At 34.6% G+C, this 20,758-nt stretch overlaps 2 protein-coding genes across 6 annotated transcripts; both read right to left on the bottom strand.

Annotated features, from left to right (window-relative positions):
* Nucleotides 1-1,185: 1,185 nt before the first annotated feature.
* On the bottom strand, nt 1,186-11,657 carry LOC130798310 (uncharacterized). 5 transcript variants are annotated; one of them, XM_057661244.1, is made up of 14 exons: nt 11,331-11,657; nt 11,091-11,129; nt 10,774-10,885; nt 10,090-10,345; nt 9,915-9,989; nt 9,782-9,840; nt 9,537-9,672; nt 7,983-8,079; nt 7,853-7,919; nt 7,212-7,310; nt 5,779-5,868; nt 4,897-5,051; nt 2,272-2,373; nt 1,186-1,656 (listed from the first exon to the last, which is right to left on the bottom strand). In XM_057661244.1, exons 4-14 carry the CDS (start codon nt 10,340-10,342, stop codon nt 1,539-1,541), a joined length of 1,251 nt encoding a protein of 416 aa, XP_057517227.1. In that variant the 5' UTR covers nt 10,343-10,345; nt 10,774-10,885; nt 11,091-11,129; nt 11,331-11,657; the 3' UTR covers nt 1,186-1,538. The 5 variants fall into 5 exon arrangements, with proteins under 5 accessions (XP_057517227.1, XP_057517226.1, XP_057517225.1 ...); XM_057661243.1 differs by lacking the exon at nt 11,091-11,129; XM_057661242.1 differs by lacking the exons at nt 11,091-11,129; nt 11,331-11,657 and adding an exon at nt 10,991-11,083.
* Nucleotides 11,658-12,983: 1,326 nt separating this feature from the next.
* On the bottom strand, nt 12,984-20,522 carry LOC130798173 (probable NADH dehydrogenase [ubiquinone] 1 alpha subcomplex subunit 5, mitochondrial). The gene is made up of 2 exons (XM_057661062.1): nt 20,013-20,522; nt 12,984-13,414 (listed from the first exon to the last, which is right to left on the bottom strand). Exons 1-2 carry the CDS (start codon nt 20,323-20,325, stop codon nt 13,221-13,223), a joined length of 507 nt encoding a protein of 168 aa, XP_057517045.1. The 5' UTR covers nt 20,326-20,522; the 3' UTR covers nt 12,984-13,220.
* Between the last annotated feature and the right edge of the window lie 236 nt (nt 20,523-20,758).

Below are 20,758 nucleotides of genomic sequence, written 5' to 3'. Positions count from 1 at the left end.
GGTTTACTACTTAGCATCAACTCGTATGCTGGTTAGAGATTACCAGCTGCCAAAAGAACATGACTTAGTTGCCTCCCTAAAGTGCTCAAAACTTCATCAAATTCATAATAAACTCCAAAACTTAGACAAAACTATTTTTATTGGAGACTGTTTTTCGATGAGACAACCTTAAAACAAAAAGCTCATAATCTCATGATTTATATAATTTGTCGGGCTATTTTTATATGAATACGTCTTATTGTGAGATCGCTACATACAATATGTACAGAAAATACATCTAAAGATGCTTAAATGAAAGGGTTTATGCTAAAATATACTCAATAATGCATCAAAATCATCAAAGGCGCTACCAGAACATCAAACACAAATTCTTGTATAAAACGGTCTCACTGTGAGACGTACTATATATTTGAGTTAAATAGCCCAATAATAAAAACTTTTAGCATAATGAGCCTTTTGTATGGACTCATCTCGCGGACAAGAGGGGCTGAACATCAAATGGGCAAAAACCATTATAAATCAATCCAAAAATGCCTCCAAATCACTCTAAGGGGGTGTTTGGTATGACAACTTAAAATGTAATGGAAAGGGAATGTATAAATAGAGATGAGGTAATGGTAAGTGGTGTTGTTATTATTTGTTTGGTATGAAGAGAGCAAAGGGAATAAGGTAAGGGAATTCGTTACACCACTATTACGAGCGGTAAAAAATTAGAGGATTCTATTTCCTGAAAGTAACGTAAACAATTACTTTAGAGTTGAAACAAACAATATGTAACGGTTTGAGTTAGGCGTTTCCATTAGTGACCTTCAAAAAATGGATACCAAACAAGCCCTAAATGCGGAGACATGTGCACCTAAACATTTTTTTTTAATAACACATCAAAATATTTCATTCTTATTCCTAGAAGTGTCTAAAATTGACTCAATTAATCGAAATTGAATATGACTCGACCAACAATAATACACAAATAAAAATCAAATTTGATTGTCAAGATAATTACATACATACAAGGACCGAAATTAACCGGACCCGAGGTATTACGCACTTGAAACCCACCTGAACACCCATTGTACACCTCTACTTATCCCTTGCTTATTTTCGAGCAAGCTTAGGAGGAATAAAAGTAAGAACACCAACTAGCCTAACATTGTCTCACCCGAACGAAAGACTAATAAACAAGAATTCAACGAAAAATATGAAATTAGTTTATCATAGTATTATTTTTGCAATATTACTAAATAGTAAATGAAAATAAGTAATACACAAAACTATTTCAATATTGAAAAGAAAGACACCTCCCAACATTTGATATTATACAATTATACATGATTTTTTGTTGGTAGGTTTGTGCATGGGAAACCTTCAAGGAATGATTGGAACATATAGAACTAAAGTCCTCTAGCTGCACCCAAGAAATAATGTCACAATTGACCAATATTTTCCTTCTCATCTTCAAATATTCCAAAGATCATCTCGGTTACAAAAGAAAATGTGGGTGTCAAGCATGCCATCGAAATGGAACGCTCACTAAAGCCTTATTGCCCGGAATTTGTAGTCTCTCCGCTCCAACAAGAATGCACGGGAGGTAATTGATATTCATCAGGCGTAAGTGCTAGAGAAAAATCAGGCAGTGTTGGTGCTGTCTCCATGATTCTGCACATAGACGAGTGATTGCGGGCTTTAAGTAGCATCTCCAAGAATGTTTTAAACTACTACGATATCGATATGCTCTCTTACACGAGAGCTATAGCCGAGAGCTTTTGAAGGATTTACAAACATAAGGGATGTCAAACTACTCCATAAAGTGCTTATATTCTCATCAACATAGTTCAAAACCACACGATACGAGTGGAACTATAAAGGGGACACAGCCTACTAAACTACTTGTTACACTTATAACCATGGGTGGATACACTATGAGGTCACTTAGGTCAGTTGACATCACTTAAATCCAAAATAATTGCCCTAGATGAGTTGGTTAGTGTTATTGTCTTACACATAAATGACCAGGGTTCAAAACCCATTATTGTTTTTTAAAAATTATTGATATCACCTCTTTTTTTTCGATCCGCCAATGCTTATAACCTCTCTTACAAACAAGGGTTTAGCCCTTTGCATATGACTCTTTATAAAGAATGTTCAGATATTATTTAAGACGAACAAAAAATCTGGTCAGCAAAGAAAATGAACTTGTAATACAGAAATAATAAAAAAAATCAGTAATTAATTAATATTAGAAACAGTTGTATGTTCCAAACAAAAGCTTACTTTTCATGTGTATATAAATCCCGATTGATCCGCACCTTGCTAGCCGTGTCTTTAGGAATTTTTTCAGAAAGATACTTCATGGTTCCCCATGATGGTGGATTCCTAAGAATAAAAAAAGCCTTAGTTTGAGGTGCCTTATGCTCATTAATAAGTCAACAAAATGCACAAGAGGTAGAAATTCACATGGAAACACCCTTACTGAACAAAGACATATTTGAAACACTTCATTAATAGATGACAACTCCATTACCAAGCTAAATGAAATCACAGACATCAGTTTTCCCATGTGTACAAAGATAACTACCAAGAGTTAAGAAGCAAGTCCTTTAGCTTTTTATAATTTAGAATCTTCTTGGCTCCAAAAAAAACACAGCCAGACAATGAACATGAAATTATGAGGGTTGAAACAATATAATCCAAGAGAGGTCCTTCGACATTTAATGTAGTTCCTGTATCACATTGAATTTGCTACAAATGAACTTTATTAATTTATTAATTTGTAGTGGAAGAATAAGACAAGGGACAAGGGAACTGAAACTATGTGAATGAGATGAAGAGAGAGAGAGAATGAGTTTATGAAGAGATTAAGAAAGAGAAATGTAGAAAACTAGACAACGACCCTGCATGGAAAATGTAGCAAAATCATAGGAATAGAAGTACTTGTTACATCATCGGCTGCTAACTATAAATCAAAGTTTTCTCTTGTATTATCAATTTCATGCTTGAGAAAGGTTTTTGAATGGAAAAATATTCTCTTCTTTGATCTCATAGCTTGTTCTCAATTTGGATAACTAAAAGAAGGTTTGCAGAATCATGGGTTGTTAACGAAATTAAAAATTGAGTAGGAGTAGGATCTTCAAACTCACTTGATTTCTGTGTATGTGAAATGTGGGCACGTAGAGACTGCACACAAATGCTTGTGTCATACCTGAAAGCATAACAAGGGCATTTTGACGTATCACAGGTGCAAGAACGGGAAAGAAGCTTGTGATGTGGCGTGTGGGAAGTAATACAACAGAATTCTGTTATGAGGATATTATGGAAATGTTCTCAAAAGAGAATCTTTGTAACCAATCTAGCATGGTAGCAAGTTTGATGCAATTAAAAGATGAAGACTTCTGATTTGTTTTTCCTTATCTCTCTCTTTCTCTGGTTTTTACTCATGGTGTGAGCCAGAAGAGGAAAATGGTGTTGAGATGGAGGAAAACAAGGGGGTTTGGGAGGCGGGTTCGGCTGTGCTGGGTAAGGCGATGACAGCTTGATGCTTAAGAGGTTTTTAAATGTAACTATTTAGGTTTTAGGATTGAGGCTATGACATTGTTGTTGCTGCATAGTTGATTGCTATAACATTTTCCAACATCATCCGTGCAATATCCAACGCCATTAATAGTCTCCTACCTACGTGGACTTTGGGGGTCAGATGTACACAACATCATCCATGTCAGTGAAAACAAAGAGGTTGTTTCTAAATGCGATGGTCATGGGTTCAAGACCCTATTAGACCTGTCCCAAACTCGACGCTAATTTTAGGGTCTGAACCAATTTTTGAGACCCAACAGATCAGGGTCGGATTTGCGTCCAAAAAACGTAAATGGGACTGAGTAGGGCTGGGGTCATTAGACCCACACCCACTCTAGAGCCAACCAAACCCAGACCAGCACTAGGCCCGACCCATGACCCAAACCATAATCAATTTTAGACTCATATTAAACATACTTTATATTCGTTTGGACTAAATTTCGACTTATATATGACCTATAGACCTAATTTAATCTTTAAAATGTAAAAAGATAAAGTATGAACATTTAGATTAAGACCCATTTAGGACCCTAAACCCATTAGACCGACGGATCTAGGTCCAGGTCTAATTTTTTAGACCCTATAGTTTCAGTTTCAAGTCCACAAAAAAATAAAAGGGTCTAGTTGGTAGGTCCAAACTCGACCCATGACCATCCCTCCACCCTTGGTATCAAATATCATGTGCAAATTCACATAAATAAAGAGTCTAAAATAAACTAAAATTCGATGTTAAAAGTTGACATGTTCAACACGTTTTACATCATTTAAACCTATATGAGAAGATGATAATGATGAGTGAAATCTCAAAAATTAAACAAAATCATCTTATGATAAGTTCTTAAACATAGCAATTAAACTACTTGCTTTAAAGCACAACCAGTAACTTTGATACAGTGGAATCAGGATAAAGTAACACTCTGTCGAGCAAAGCACCACCACTTGCACATAGAGAACACTTATTAGTCATTCCAATCTACTAATCCCGACAGGTTTGGAGTTTCTAAATTTTTTTTTTTCGTAAGTGTTGTGGTCCAAGTTTCAGTGTATGATGTATTTAATCACAAATTCTTGTATGAGACGGTCTCACCATGAGACATGTTTCATACTTGAGTTAAATAACCCAATAATAGAAACTTTTAGCTTATGGGCTTCTTGTTTTGAGGTTATCTCACAGTGAGACGATCTTATACAAGAGGGGTGGATGTATAATTTAGTTATAGTTACAGATAGCTAGCACCAAGCCTGAATTCATCTAAAACTTACCAAATAGAAAGACAACGAGAGCAATAGGATAAAAACTGATAGTGATATTGACAGATGTAATACCTTGATTGAGGAGGGTTCACGTTGAATGCTTCACAAGCCTTTTTACTTTCTTTAAGATATTCATCGGCTACTTGCAAGGCAGCGATAGCCATACCATGGGACTTCTCTGTGTTGACTTCATCCAAAATGAGTCCATGATAATAGTAAGCAGCACCCTACGAGAAGTTGGACAAAAGCAACAAAATCATATTTTGAAACTAGCATGGGAGAGTCCAAAATTTTTAGATCCTTAACAACCTGGGTAAAGGTTGTCCAACTTTTTTAGATCCTAAAATCAAAGTTTCTGGGTCACGGAAATAGATTTAAAGTCAGATTTGGGTCTTATGAGATTCAACCTATGACCATCCCTAATTACGTATTCAATAGCAACGGCATACCCGCCACACAATGAATCCACTGAAGACCTAACACCAGGCCCTCCACAAGAAAAAACCTTACATTTCAATGATTCTTGCTTTTTTTTCATTTTTTTGGCCCAACGCAGACTAGCCTCACGGACAAAACTAAATGGCAATATATTGAGAAAAGAAACAGCCAAAAAGTGAATGTGAGGGTAGCTTAGGAACCCTAGAGAAAACTAGGAACGTGAAAAATAAGCCACAAATAGGAAATGTTTGGCAATTGTCCATTACTCCATTGGCCGGTTAGTTGGCTTCTTTGATGGGTTGTTAGCATTTACTCAGAGGGACAGAGGTAACTTTGTAAACCAAACCAAACTCTTAACAATAAAAAATGCATAACTTCGTAAACAAGGGGATCTCCTTTGGGCTCGGGAAATCAAGAAAGAATATAAATTTTTGAAAAACATCGTAACCAGTAAGATGAAACCCAAGGCAACAAAAGTAAAAAACAAAAAGAAAAAATAGAGCATCCATTCAATACCTTGGCTTCAACATACTTATACTTGATAAAAAGTTGATGTTTTTCTCCCCATCCATTAGATAATGGTAAATTCATAATATTATCTTGCGCCTGCACAAAGCTCGAAATTAACACAAGCAAAGACAACTTAATAGAACAATCTTAAAATCAACGATGCAAATTAAGTATCACTGAAAGTCTTAAGATGAGATGAAGAGGCATATATCTCAAGTAGTGTTCCTTGGTTTCACAAAAATATAGATCACTGTTTCACAATTTTTGGTAACGGAAAACTTTTACAAGCTAGAAAAATTAAAGTCGTACAACCGGCCATTGATCTAATTAAAAGTGGGTATATACCTCACTAATATGTATTGCATTCTCTTCATTTTTTTCTTACAACCTTTTATCTTAAACCTAGATGAACTATGCTTACATGGAATGTATATTTGTTCATCTGCTCAAATGAAGTTCCAAATGAGCAAGAAACTGCCTCTTGGAGCACCTACGGTGCAAAATCGTTTTTAAGTTCTTTCCCTACCACCCTCTGTTTTTGAAACCTAGCCCATGACAATAATTTGATTTTTGATAAATAAAGGGGACAAATGTTAAAGTACCTAATGTATGACTTTAACTACCTAATAAAAAATCCTAAATTAACTACCTGATTTTGCAATTTGATCAATACCCACAGAGTCCATCATTTTTCAAAATTTATATCACATGGATCTCATCCCTCTTCACTTCTCAGTTCTCATCTCAATCAATTACCCTCCAAATTAACCATCGTATAAACCCTCGGAAAAAGTCCACAACACCAAATCATGAAATTTCCCACAAAAAAATTGGCAAGTTTCTTGTTCAATTTAACAAATTCCTGAAATTTCTCGCTCATTTAATCCCAAAGCACACAAATAATTTATCTTCTCCTAGCTTCTTGGAGCTTTTTGAAGTTACTAACATTAGGGTTAGTGCGGGACCTTTGTTTTGATAAAGAAAAGATAATAATAAAATAGAAAGTAACTTAAGGGACAAGATGTCCCATCCATGAAACTACTTACAAAATCACTAACACATGTTAATTAATTTTCTGAAGCTTTTGAGTAGAATCCATCAACTAAGCCTATACCGAGTTAGAATCTCAACATCACATTTCTAAATATATTCATAATAGTTTTCATTAGATTTTAGTTTTATTTTACTTTTATTCTAATTGCACATCCTCCTTTTCTTCACTAACAATGTGATCATGAAAGTAACATGAATAATATAAAGCCGAGAAGAAGTAAGGCAAGTGATTTACACCAAAAAGGGAAGTGTTGCAGTTTTAACGAATAAATAGTGGAGGAAGTTATAGAAATAAATCGCTGAAGTTCACAACGTGACACCAGAAAGGTCAGATGATGCCTTAGGTACAAGTATTTTAGAACAAATATTATATAAGAGGCACATACCTGTTGCCAGCATTTCACCATTTCACAAGCCAGCCTTCGTTTAACAGCAAGTGTAGCTTTCGCACTATCAATTGCCATACCAAGTTGAATATCTACACCCTATGATCAAAAAGTAAAAATTCAAATGAGAATACATGAAATTGTTCTACTTGCTTTAAAATAAATTGTTTGAATAAGATTAAAAGTGAAAGAAAATGTATATTACCGAAATTAGATATGTAGCAAAATAATTGAGACTGAAAGAAAATGTATATTACCCAAAATAGATATGTTGTAAAATAATAGAGACGGACCAAAATAGAAATATTGTCAAACTCATGAGACAAAAGTAATGCACGTAGTACCACTATTGATTTTGTTTTGAGGCATAATTAAAGCGTTGCATGCAAGCGAACGTCTAGAACAAGTACTTTGTTTTGGGTGGCCACACACTCTCCAACTATATACTTCAGATTTAGGAAACTACCTCCTTCTATACTCCTTGTCAAAACCCGGCCAATTTAGATTACATTTACTCGAGTTCTAAATGTCACCAAATGTTTGTCCCTCTTCTTAAACCATGTGTTAGCAACCGAACTAATCAAGGTGAAAGAATGTAATTGCTTGCATGCATGGGAAAATTAAGTTAGAGCTGCAACTACCTGGCCCAATGCCTGCAGGGAAAGCGCCCGAATAACTCCTTCAGCTAGGTCAACAGGCAATTTTCTCCTGTAATGAAAATGATAAGCATTTCGAATAAAAAGAGAAGCTCTACAATATAATTAACCCAACCTCATTTCAACTGAAAGTTGTGGAAAAACATGGCGGATAGCACAATCGAGGTATCCTGCTGCTTTCAAGAATACATCAACAGAAGCACGCCTGCTTTCTGTATGATTTAAACAACAGTATAGATTATTTAAGACGAAATGCAATTTTTTCAAATCCCCTATATTTCAAAGATTTGGAGAACACTTTAAAGGATAAAAAAAAAATATTTGCTGTACATAGAAACGAAACTGATTTTAGATGAATTATAAATTGTTGAACTGAATGTCACCAATCTCAAGCATAAATCGTTTATCAAGTTTTTCCTCTAACGAATCATGCTTAATTAACACGTCTATCATATATATTCAGCTATTAGTCTCAAAAAACTAGCCCTTAAGAAATGATTAGTCGATTGTTCTATAAGAGCTATAAAATGGTCAATTATAAAGGTACTCCTTAGAAGCATCCGTAAAAGTCAATGTTCTCAAGTGTCATCCAAATATTCTCATTACAAAAACTTCTTGGGAATAAGACAGCATTAGAAGGTGATCATTTAAAATCGAAAAGATGCTGTAAAGACTACAACGTCGGCATAGTAGGCCACATAGAACAAATATTAGGATGCGTAGACACGCAATCACACTATGGATACATTAACTTCAACAACAAAAAATGCTATTATAAGCTTAAAATTCACCTTATGTGATTTTTATCGAAAATTTGCACCGTGTTGGCCACGATTCGCGTTATTAATCTGTTATAGCTGTTTTTTCGTGACACTGCGATTGTTTCCGCAAACGCATCCGTAACCGCATCTTTTTTAAGCAAGCAATATGAATTAAGATGAATCGCACATGAGATGCCAACAAGAACACACAAACAAGAGGTCAAAATCCACTATATTGATCCTAGAACGTCAGGACATTTCAATCAAAAGTCACACCTTTATGGACACCAAAAACTACTTCGTGTCTTCTTGGATTTGCTTCCTTGCGTGTCAAACTGATCTTAACTTCTCCCAAGTCCTAACCCTAGCATCTCTTAAAAGAAGGATTACGTCATTGCATTAACTATATTACCATCAAGAAAGGTTGTGTTCACCTTGCCTCTAATCACTTCATTTTCTCAATTCAAAAACATTTCATTATCCCAATGCATTTATTTTCTCAATTCTAGGAAAAAAATAATATCAATGAAACAAGCTCATTCATATCACAATTAGCTAAAGAATGTGGCGTTGCTTGATCGGCAAAGCATTTGCCCCAATTAAAAATCTTTTCGCCTCTAAGTAGTACTTACTAAACCTCAGAAACACAATACCTACACGGAACACGGCTACACCAACAAACAACTAGACTGATGACCTTGAACTTCTTCAGTTGATTTATTAGAATCATCACAAAAACATCATCCACACATAGACCACGGTGGGTAGCAACAACTTAATATTCCATTAAGAGATCAAATTTACAAATAGAGTACCATCACCTCTATATCTTGAAAACTTTGAGCACAAAATGGTTAAATAAAATGGTAGTTGATTTCCAACAACTGAAACATAAAGTCGACACTCACCGTCTGAAACCTTGGGTTGATAGCCATCAGTAGATATTCTGGGAAGAAGTAACAGGTTTGCTTGAGATAATGATAGCATTGCCATCAAATGTAGGACTGACAAAACCTCGTACCAAGCATTAGACATGGCAGTTTCCTGAAAGATAAAAAAAATCATGACTCAATAATTATATTTCCCGATTGGGATACACAGAGAGACAAAGAAATTAACAAATATGTAACATTTATACAATACGAGGATCAACCTCTATAACATCCTCCTGATTAACCCAAGCAAATTGAATCTTGTGCTGCAAATGGCTTCCTGAAAAAAATAGCTTAATTGAACTTGAATCTAAAGTTAGCATGACTATTTAAACAAAAGGTGATGATGTTTACCATCCTTAACTAATCCCATAAGAACTGGTAAGTAATCTTCAAGAGCTTGCAAAAGATCAGACAAAGTGGAACTTCCTGCATAACGAAAAATCATTCGTTTCAAATAAACCAATATTAAAAAACATATGGCCAACGGCTAACAAATATCACATCATTCCTAGATAGCAATATATACCGTGTTGAGTAGCAGTTTTTCTTCTAGATCTTGTGACTGTTAGGGCTTCATGGCCGACCATTACAACAATTTGTGTTCTGAGAGCAGACAAGCGATCTACAACACCTTTTGGTACATCATCGCTAAGGCACTGAGTGAATTCTACTGGTTTGGGTATTCGAAGCCCAGGCACAAAAACAGAGACTTCGCCAATATTGCTTGGTCGTCTTCTATTTCCATCAGCTTCCTTTGGAGTTGATATAAAACACCCCATATTCTGAGAAATAAAATGTTATCCAAACATGTTATCCAAACATAGATAAAGGATGAGCCGGCTACATGAACCAATAAATCAGTTCCACCGATTGTCAGTATGAGTTAAAAATATACATGCTCATAAGCCTAATTTCTCACATTCCATAAAAACTCATCTCCATAACAATAAAGTTTAAGAAAGTTAACTCCCTATAAGCCTAAATAAATGGGTTTAGTTCTCCTTCATCATCTACCAAAATGCTTAAAAAAGAACTAAATTTATTTTATACACCAATGAATAGGATAGCGTAAGCTCATCAGAATTCAGAAGTCAATTATATCAAAAAACACCCAATACATCGGTCAACAAAGCAATCATAAAAGAGTAAAAAATAACAGATAAAAAGAAAAGGGCCCAAAAATTAGATATTGAGTAGGAAAAAGCCTTACTAATTAATCATAATCTGCTTTATGATGCTTAATCTCTGCTCCAATTTAAAATAGGTTTCATGATAACTCCCCCAAAGAGACCTCAATGATAGAACTTTATAGGCAATAATAACTGCCAAAAAAATTGAAAATAATAGAAAAATTTATCAAATTGAAAACTATAATCATAAATCATATCATAAATCTCAAAAAACAAAAAAAAGAAAACCCCACAAACCTAAAGTCGAAACCCAATTAGTATTAATCAAGAAAGAAAAAAAAAGTAATGAAAAATGAAACGTGAAGATACAAATCAAAAATCTAAAAATTTCGCATACCCAAAAGAGACCTCAATCATAGAAGTTAATAGCTAATAACTGTCACAAAAGAATGGCAATCATGTAAAATTTCTATCAAAATCAAAACTATTATAATTAATAATAAATAAATAATAACAACAATAAATCTATAAAAAATAATAAACAAAACCCACAAATCTTAAGTCAAAACTCAAAACCCATTTATCAAATAACAGAAGATAAAATTAATAGTAATGAAAAATCAAAAATAGAGCATACCCAAGTGGTAATAAGAAGTGAAGAACAAGAGAAAATCACTGGTTAGTGAATGAATATTATCTTGAAATTGTTAATGTTGAAAAATAAAAAATTGGATCGTAATGAGATGTTGTGTATCAAGAAAAAACAAATACAGTTCACCGCCCTCGTGTCCTGTGAACTGGTAGGTTGAGGTTGACAGTTGAGTCTCACTAAAAGGGGTGGCCTATTTTTTTCTGTTCGTTGCCTTCTTTCTTTCTTTTCTTTTCGTTACAACTGGCCAAGTAAGATAGGAGTTTTTTGTTTTTTTAAAATTACGTTGTGAGAAGTGAGTACGTTGTAGGATAGGCATGTTAGATTTGAACTCATAATCCTTCGTTTCCTAATGTTTTTTTTGGTTAAAATAATAATATTTTTAAAAGAGAAATTTGATTAAGATTTTTAAGAGATATATAGATGATAAAATATATCTATGTGAAATTTCGTTAGATTCGTCTTAATGTTTACTTTTTTATTATATATTTTTTATGATACGTATTTAAAGATATTAAAGCTCAAAATTTACTTTAAAAATTGTGAAAAAAGTAAATGGGGAAAAACATTTGAAAACAGAAGAAGTATTTTAGTAATTGGATTTTAGTCTCTAACTAAGATAAGATCTGATTTTTAATACTCTTAATTTTTTTCTTTGAGGTTACAGGGTGTTTGTTTAACGTAAATTTGGAGGTGAGAGGGGTAAGGTTGAGATTGGAAAGAGATTTTGAATTTAGTAAGTCTTTTATAATGGTATGTTTGGTAACTTGAAACTCATTTCTAAATGTTGAATTGGGCTAAAAATACTATGTTTGGCAAATTTAAAATTTGTAAATATGGAATTGGGTCAATTTCATATAATTCTAATAACAATGTAAAATGGGTCAGGTATTAAATTTTGCAAATTTCAAGTATATAAGTGTCATTTACGATTCTTGAATTTGAATACCAAATTTAAATTTCTTATTTCTAAATAAATTTTATGTTACCAAACACTACCTTAAGGTTATAAAGATCATTTTAAAATTATCAAAAGTAATCACTTTAAAAATATAAGTGATTACTTAAAAATTATAATTAATTATTAGGTCAAACTAATAGATTTAATCTCACTGTGAGACTATTTTATTTGAAAATTCATGTTTTATTTTTTGTCTTTTGAAGGGAATTTTTTTAGTGAGTTAGGAAAAAGGCGGGCAAATGGATAGAGACAGCGAGAATCGAACTCAAAGAGCTTACTTGAAAAGAGTGATACTTACTCAATTTAAGACAAGACTATATTCACCCTTTAAATTATGGGATTGGAAATAGTGAGAGAAAGAGATTTTGTATCCAAAAAAAAAAAATAATGATAGGGTGATATTTGAGATGAAATATGAGATTTCAAAGAAAAATAAGATTCGTGGACGTTAGTTGTCTTGAAACCGATGTTTTCTAACACGACCAACTCTAGTTTCTTAGTACTTGTATCCCCCATCTCTGTCTCCCGCGTAATACTTGTATAGAGGAAAAGATGAGATTTGAGATGATTTGTCTAATGTTCAAACTCAAATAAAAGAAAAAAAAGAAAATGTAAAGGTTTGTGAGTCATTAAAAACATAGGAGCATATGGTATAGTCTTTCAGGGGACGATGCCAAACATAAATAACAATATAGTAGACCGCTCAGTCGCATTCATTCGAGCATCCCAAATTGTATCAAACAAGAAATGGTTTTTGGATACAAAAAAACGAGCACATGGACCTCTTATTCCATAAACAAATTGCACGTCAGATTAGTAATAAACTTTCATTCACTACACTTATGGGATCAAAAGCCAAGATATGGCCTTTAAACAGCTAAAAATGCACCAATTTTGGAAAGCAACGGACCAGCGTCCTACTGCTTCGACTTGGAATCACCATCTGTAATAGCTGACTCATTGACAGATTTTGAAGTAATTGCCTCCATCGTTTTGTAGAATTCCTCAGGAAGCGGTCCTGGCCGGTGTAATGGAACATGTTTTGGAACTGGAGCATCATTCTCAATAACCTCACACTCATAGTCATCAGGGACGCCCCATGCATCCCACTCTGTAGAACCAACAAATTAGAATATCAACAAATTGTCGACACATAGATAGGGCAGCTCAAAAAACCAGGAAAAGGGCAGCTCAGAAAAATGTCATCCATTAGAAAGGTAAGGTGCTCATGATGATTAAAGGGACAGAGGGAATTACCAACATCAACACTAAACATTTCATTTGTTAGTGAGTTGGTGTAATTTACATATTACACAGCAATTTAGCACAGTGATCTCTCCCTTAACATATGAAACAAATGCTTTGTTGTGTAGGGAATGATGGAGAGAGACACTCACACATGCAAACAGAAAAGATCGACTACTAAATAGATGACAATCATCAAGCACTGATGTTAGCTTGAGTGTTAAATGGATTCAGGAATGGACACAGCTCTTTAAGTTGCAGGAAGAAAAATATGTTACTTCGTCAGGGATATTGCTCTCTAGAATTTGATAGCCAATTTTGAAAACATATACTAGTATCTGTTAAAAAAAAAGTTCAATCAATGAATATGAACAAATTAACCTCATGCGTGAAGGACATGACAATGTCATAGAATCTCTAGTCCCCAGGCTCAAATATCCTAGAGAATGATCGTGAAAAAAAAAAGACCGAAACAAAAACATAAAGAAAATCTTAACCAAACTCCAGTAGCTGCTCTCACAAATTGAAGGGTTGTTTGGTTTGCACATAGGAAAGGAAAAGAATCAAAAAGCTTCCTCATCAATCATCCCTCCCACAATCAATCATCGAGCTGTCAACTACCACCATAAATCACCGACAAAGCAACAACCTTTTTCAATTAAAAAAGTTCCAAATCAATAACTCGGCAACCATACCCAGACGTCATGTGCAACTTCATATAAATAAGAAGTGCACATAATTTAATGAGTCATTTTACTTTAGTCGAAGCCAAGGAACTATCAAAGAAAGATTTCAAATAATCAGCTATTGTGCTATTTAAGCTAATATGGGCATAAGATGTTCCTTCTAAAACATTATGTGTGTCACCGTGCACTACTAGGAGAAAATAATTTTAAGGAAAAAATTTGATGAATAATCTTTTTTTATGTACAAACTAAGCTTTTCCTTCACCCTTCCTACTTCCATGTCCTAAGATAATAATGTATCCTCTTCCCTCCATTTATGGGGGGCCTGTCCCTAGAGGTGAGGAGAGGTCGAAATACTGGTTAGTGGCGGTGGAGAAACTCCATCTCGAGAAACAACCACTAAACATACTCATCTTTATTGGAATAAAATTATAGTAGTATATGATAATGGCGGTAAATTGTTGTACATCAAATTAAAATTATGATTGTCTACCACTATAAGAGTAGTTCACAATTGCATTTTTTATTAGGAGTATTTTTAGAAGTGTATATTTATAGTACAATAAAATATCTTCACTAATGACCGTTGAGCAATGCTAGTAGGAAGTACTCCCTCCCTCCCTAAGAAAGTGCCACAGTTACATATTACACAAAGATTAAGATATTGTGAGACGTTTGAATTGGGTGGAAGATATCAAAGGAAAGTTGAAATGTATAGATGAGGAAAACATTATATAAAAGAAAATTGTAGTTAAGTTAAAAGAGACACTAAAAAAAAGAAACTGTAGCAATCTCTTAGGGATAAAGGGAGTATATCTCTAGCTTGTGATACATTTACTTTAAAGGACTTGAATTTTTGTCTTGTATAGCAAAAAAAAAAATTGTACATAAATAATGATGGTGGTCGAAAAATGTAGCTCAATTTTAGAATAAGAGTTGTTTAATTTTTCAAAAAAATTGTTTATTATTAATATTTGATGTTTTAAGTTTAGTAATTTTAAATGGTTTTATTGAAAAAATTATATCGAAAAATTTTCAACTTTAAAAAAAGTGAAAACTATATAAGGGACTTTGTTTTCATTTTTTGCTCAGTGCCTCTAAAATGTCAAAAACAACACAATCTATCTCTACACTATTTACAAATATCTTATTTTTCTCTATCCTATCTTGCATTGCATGATGTTGGAGTATCAAATGAATAGACTTTTTCATGTTGGAGATGGTGACTATATGGACTTTTTCATAGACCATGCCCTTAGTTTGGTGTTTGATTTCAAGACATAAGATTTTCTTCAATTAATTCAAAGTCCATTTTCTCTCTAATGAGTCTGTATTCCCTGTCGACAAGTGGATTAGGTCCCACCAGTATGGTCGGGAAATGTTGAGTCTTGAGTCTGAGCAACACAAGTTGAAGGAGGTGATGACTAGGTATTTTTATAAGCGTAGCGAAATGCCAAATCATTCATATAATATCTAATGATTAATATACACTCATGTTCACTAGCAATTCCAACCATGAGTAAGGATGGTGGCCGTGATGGCAAGGTATTAAACCCAAGGACATAAGAGTAAGTAGGAAAACAAACATTGGTAAAGGGGTTTCTAATTATAGAGGAGTTAAAGTAATGGCAAATCCCAAGGAGTGGAAGGCGGAAATCTAAGAAGACAAGTTTTGGTGACTTGAAAAGAAAAAGAATAGATGGGGAAGGGAATTATAACAGATGAACCAATTCCTCGCCAAGAGTCAATTTTCTTTTCATATCTTGATCAATCCGAAAAGAGCAACCAACTTTTCATAATACTTAGCCTTGATGACCCAAGTCAAGGAAACAAGACCAAAAGGAGCTAAAGTAGACCTTTCTAAGCCCACTCGACCAAAAATGGGTCGAGCCAAGTTTGCTCGAACATAAAAAAGACTTGTATTAGAGATAGAAGCTGAGCAAGACCATCCTGAAGGCCGCTCGACCCGGTCGAGCGATGTTGGCTTGGATCGAGCGAAAGTACTATTCACTTCCAGTAGCTTTAAAATATCGACAGAAGCATTTTCAATGGGTCGAGCGGAGTTTTTTTTGGTGACTGCTCTGTTTTTAAAATTTTGACCTGTGTACCTGATGCTTGCTCGACAGGCCGAGCGGATTGGCTCGAGTCGAGCAATTTGGGAGGTCAGAAATAATTACGCTTTTAAAAGCTGCTGATTCGCTGCCCTACCCATTTCTTATGCCTCTTATACTCTACTGCTCCACCACCCCTATTTGCCACCCATCTATAGCTTACCTATCTCACACATAAGGTGGTGGAGAAATCATGAAGCCACCACCCACCACTTGTCCTCCCTCCTATAAATAGAGAAAAAGAAGGCTCAGGCAAATGATCCATTTTCTTCTACAACTCATGTTCTGAATTTTAAGCTTTTATTAGTTAGTTTTAATCTTTCTTTATGTATTTTCCTTGATTCATTCTTGTACTCTTAGTTGCAAATTCTATTCAAACACTTATTAGAGGGTTCATGCTTTTTATTAGTTCATTATTAAAGATCATTTGATATATTCATGTAATTGAGATCAAGTCAATCTATTGAAGCATTTCATCAAACATTTGGATTGCAATTGGAGCTTATGGAGTTTATCATTGGCATTCTTTAGTTCTTCAATTGATTATCTTCTTTGGATTGAATTCCAAGCTAGTAATTTCTATTCTCAACATTTAATTGCTATTGATTTTTGTTATTAGTGCTTATCATGAATTCAATGTCTTTAGTTATGTTTAACTTCAATATGAGTGAATAGTTTATTTTGGCTTAGGCTAGGTATTATCACATGTATGTAGTCTAAATTGCTTTCTTTACCTTTGGCTTGGTTTTGTTGTTTATGGTTTGAGATGAATATTGCTATTACCATAGTGTCTGGATTGAGGGCGAGAGTCGATTTCTAATGATAATCCATGCTTTAAAATCGAATCATCTTTATGAAAAAAGGTAGATGTTTTGATTGGAAATGTTGAATGTGTGCTCCATGTCTTAAAATGTGATTAGCTCCATGAGAATAGGTAGTTGAGTATGTTTTAAGAAGCTTTTGTTGCTTGAGAGAGAACATTAGTATCCAAGATACATTCTTCCCCATAACCCATATCTATGACCTTAGATTGAAGATTAGTAAACACTATTTTAATGAGAAAGTCTAGTCTTTTGCCTCTTCATCATCATATTATCTTTTCATGTGTTTTTATGCCTTTAATCTAATGTTCTTGGTTAATTAGCATCTTTACTTGTTTTATGCTTTGTTTTAGCTTTAGTCTTTATTTTCTTATTTTAGTTAATTACACCAACAAACATATATATACATTGTTGAACCAACTAATTGATTGAGAATCCCTTGATATACACCCCACTCCTTGTGCATTCGACCCGTACTTGCCGACGTATTGCGCTACGCCATGCACTTGCGGTATTACTATTGAAGGACGTAAAGTCCCGATCAGACATGTCAAAGATTTTGTTAACAAATTTTTGAACTACTTTGTGACTAATGAGTCATTAATGGATTATATCCACACAAGTAGCATACTTCATCAAGTAAACAAGTAAATGGATACCTTTAAATTTCTAAACTCACAATTAAGTTTTTCTTGTTCTTCCTACAAAACAAAAAAGGGTTTTTAAATACTCTCATAAGTAATAAACTTGTAGAGAAATGCTTGATCTCCTAATTCTCAAGCCTTTTCCGCATCGACAAGTTCTAGGTATAGGTGAGGGTTTTTAAATCAATTGACAGATATTTGTGTGTATGGGAAACTCAAAATGGGAAAGATACAACCAGACCCACAATATCTAAGAGTCTTGCTATAAAAGACATTCTATTAGCAGGACGAACTAGGGAGTAATAATTAAGGTCAAATGGGTAGACATAAGACCACAACCTGGTGAGTGTTTAAATCTGTCAACTTCCTTCTCACATTCCCAAACTTGAGCACTTAGCTACTTGTGACTGGAAATATAACGCAAAGAAATGAAAATCAACAAGGAGATAGAAGAGCCATTTAATATCTTAAGTATTTGTAATATCATTATAAGTCTAAGGGCCAAGCCAACCAAAGCAGAGAAAGTCAGACGAGCTAGAGGTGACCAAGGGAGCACGCATATGGTGAAGAGAAAAGTAAAAGCTGGCTGGAAGTGGTTCCTCAGACGAACAGGGTTCAACGCTCGCTCAGACAAGCAAGGATTTGCTAGAATGAATGTCATCATTAAAAAAATGAGTAAAGAAGAAGAAGAGTTCCCAAATGATGACAAGATCTAGGTGTTAGATAGCCAAGAGTAATGATCATGATGGTAGAGCAAGGAAGCAAAAGACTCCAATGAGCATCAAAGATGCACTGGTCTGGCAGACAATAGCTAGGTTGAGCGCTTGCCTAGACGAGCAAATCCCCGTTAACAAGCATAGGAGTTGTGCACACACGGATGCGCAAAGTGAGCGAAGTGCAGTTGGGTCAAGCAAGAAGTGTAGTTTCACGAAGTGGCTTGCTCAGACAAAAATGACTTATGTTGAGTTGAGCGATGTCAATTATCAAACGAACACTTTGTTAGCTCTGAGAATCTTCATCTGGCACTCCAAAAATGATTCCTTTGCCCTTTTGAGGGATTTAAAAATGTGTATTGAAGATAAAGATTGATGTGTGATGAAATGTGACAACTTAAGCTCATCCACCTCCAAGAAAGTTCGGAGAGAGGGGGAAGCATCACCAAAGAGGGGAGGTAATCTTCAACAGAACTTACTCCAATAAAGTTAGTTGTGTGTATAATTACATAATAGAAATAAAAATCATTTGTGGTTGAAGTAGTATCATAGAAAACCATTTAACTTATCTTCTTCTAATTCTCCTATTTCTCCTTTCCTTTGTTGTGTCTCAAGAACAACTTTGTCATAGCTACTTGTTATGTTTTTCCTCTCAGCTTCTAGCGTACACCTTGGATGATTTCACAACATTCGCAGATGCAACAAAGGATATAAAATCGAAAAAAAGATTCAGAAGGGTGATTTGCTATCCTGATTCCCAAACTTTACAGTGTTGCCTCATAATGTAGGGCAAACAAGCAGAAAGCTGGTTTAGTCCCAATCTCAGATGAGGAGTGCATGATTCATGAACCTTTAAAATTCATCTTAGTTCCTCAGTCTGTTGTGTGAGTATTGAATAACGTCAGAAGAAAGCCCAATACATAGTCAAACATCAGATACAGAAAACGTCAAGATATACCAAGTTGCACACATTTTCAAGCAAGACCAGCAAAATGTTGACACACCAATTTGGTACACATAGAACAGATTTCCATTCTACTGGATCACTAATAAATCAAGAATAACTAATTTCAGTTAATCTCCTATACAAATACGTCGGCTATCCGACCAATAGCTTTCCAGTTTCACATTCTAAAAACTAATTTAAGCGGCATAAAGACATGTCCACATCTGGTGTTCATGATCGACATTGGAACTTAAAACTATAAGCTAATGAAAATAATTGCAGAAAATCAGAGTCCGCCATCGAATAAACTAAAAAAAAAAAATTCCGGAAGCATTTAGCAATGGTGTTCATGATCCGATCATTGAAGGTAGAATTAACAGTATTTTAATAGAAAATGTAGATCCAAAAACCATCCCAAATCGAGAAAACCAAATTAGGGTTTGAAGATAAGCTTACGGCAATATAGAACTCAAAAAATAACGTACGAATTAATCGTCATTATAGAAAGGAGCTAGAAATATGTAGATAAACAGGAAAACAAACCATTCAAATGAGCAATAAGCTTAAGTTCATCTTGAGCTTCTTCAATGAGTTCTTCAACTTGACCACAACCAAGACGCTTCTCGATCGTCTGCCAATCAAATTCCTCTTGGCAAACCTTGAGACGATGGCGAGTGAAACTTTCAACAGCCTTACGATAGCCTTCATCTTCGGGAACAGATTGGATCTCTTTCAAGGTTTTGGTGTAGAGAGAAATCAAAACTTCCCGTGCATTTGGAACCACCTCCAACCCAACGATCCCGGTTGTTTCCTTCACTTTCGCCATTAATGGCCTCGCTATCCTTCTCAAGAACATCTTCGCTCACTGCTCTCGCTACTTCTCTCTCTATCGTTTCTACGTCTATCTCCACTCCTGTGTCGCTGATGTTCAACGGCCAGAGACTCCAAGGTTTAGTTCTCCTTTTTTATGCAAATTAAACTTCAAGGCTTGCAAATTGGGGTTCCTATCCTCATACCGGTCTCATGGGGTAGATTCACCTTAATGGTCTCATTCTCTTCCTTACACTTGTATGAAACCGTTTTAGCGTGAGACGAGTTCATATAAAAAGTTCATTTGATTAAAAGTTTTAATTATTGTATTATTTAATCTAAATATGAAGCATGTCTCTCGGTGAAACCGTCTCATACAATAAAATGTGTTCCCTTTTTGGTATTGGTCTTTTACTATATTATCTACCCTTATGTCATTACAAAATTATCCTTACTTATCTAACTAATCTAGTATATTT

Source organism: Amaranthus tricolor, chromosome 13 (assembly GCF_026212465.1).
Source record: "Amaranthus tricolor cultivar Red isolate AtriRed21 chromosome 13, ASM2621246v1, whole genome shotgun sequence".
NCBI classification, from domain to species: domain Eukaryota; kingdom Viridiplantae; phylum Streptophyta; class Magnoliopsida; order Caryophyllales; family Amaranthaceae; genus Amaranthus; species Amaranthus tricolor.
Note: the sequence above shows the minus strand (reverse complement) of the source record. Positions and strands in the feature narration are given on the sequence as shown.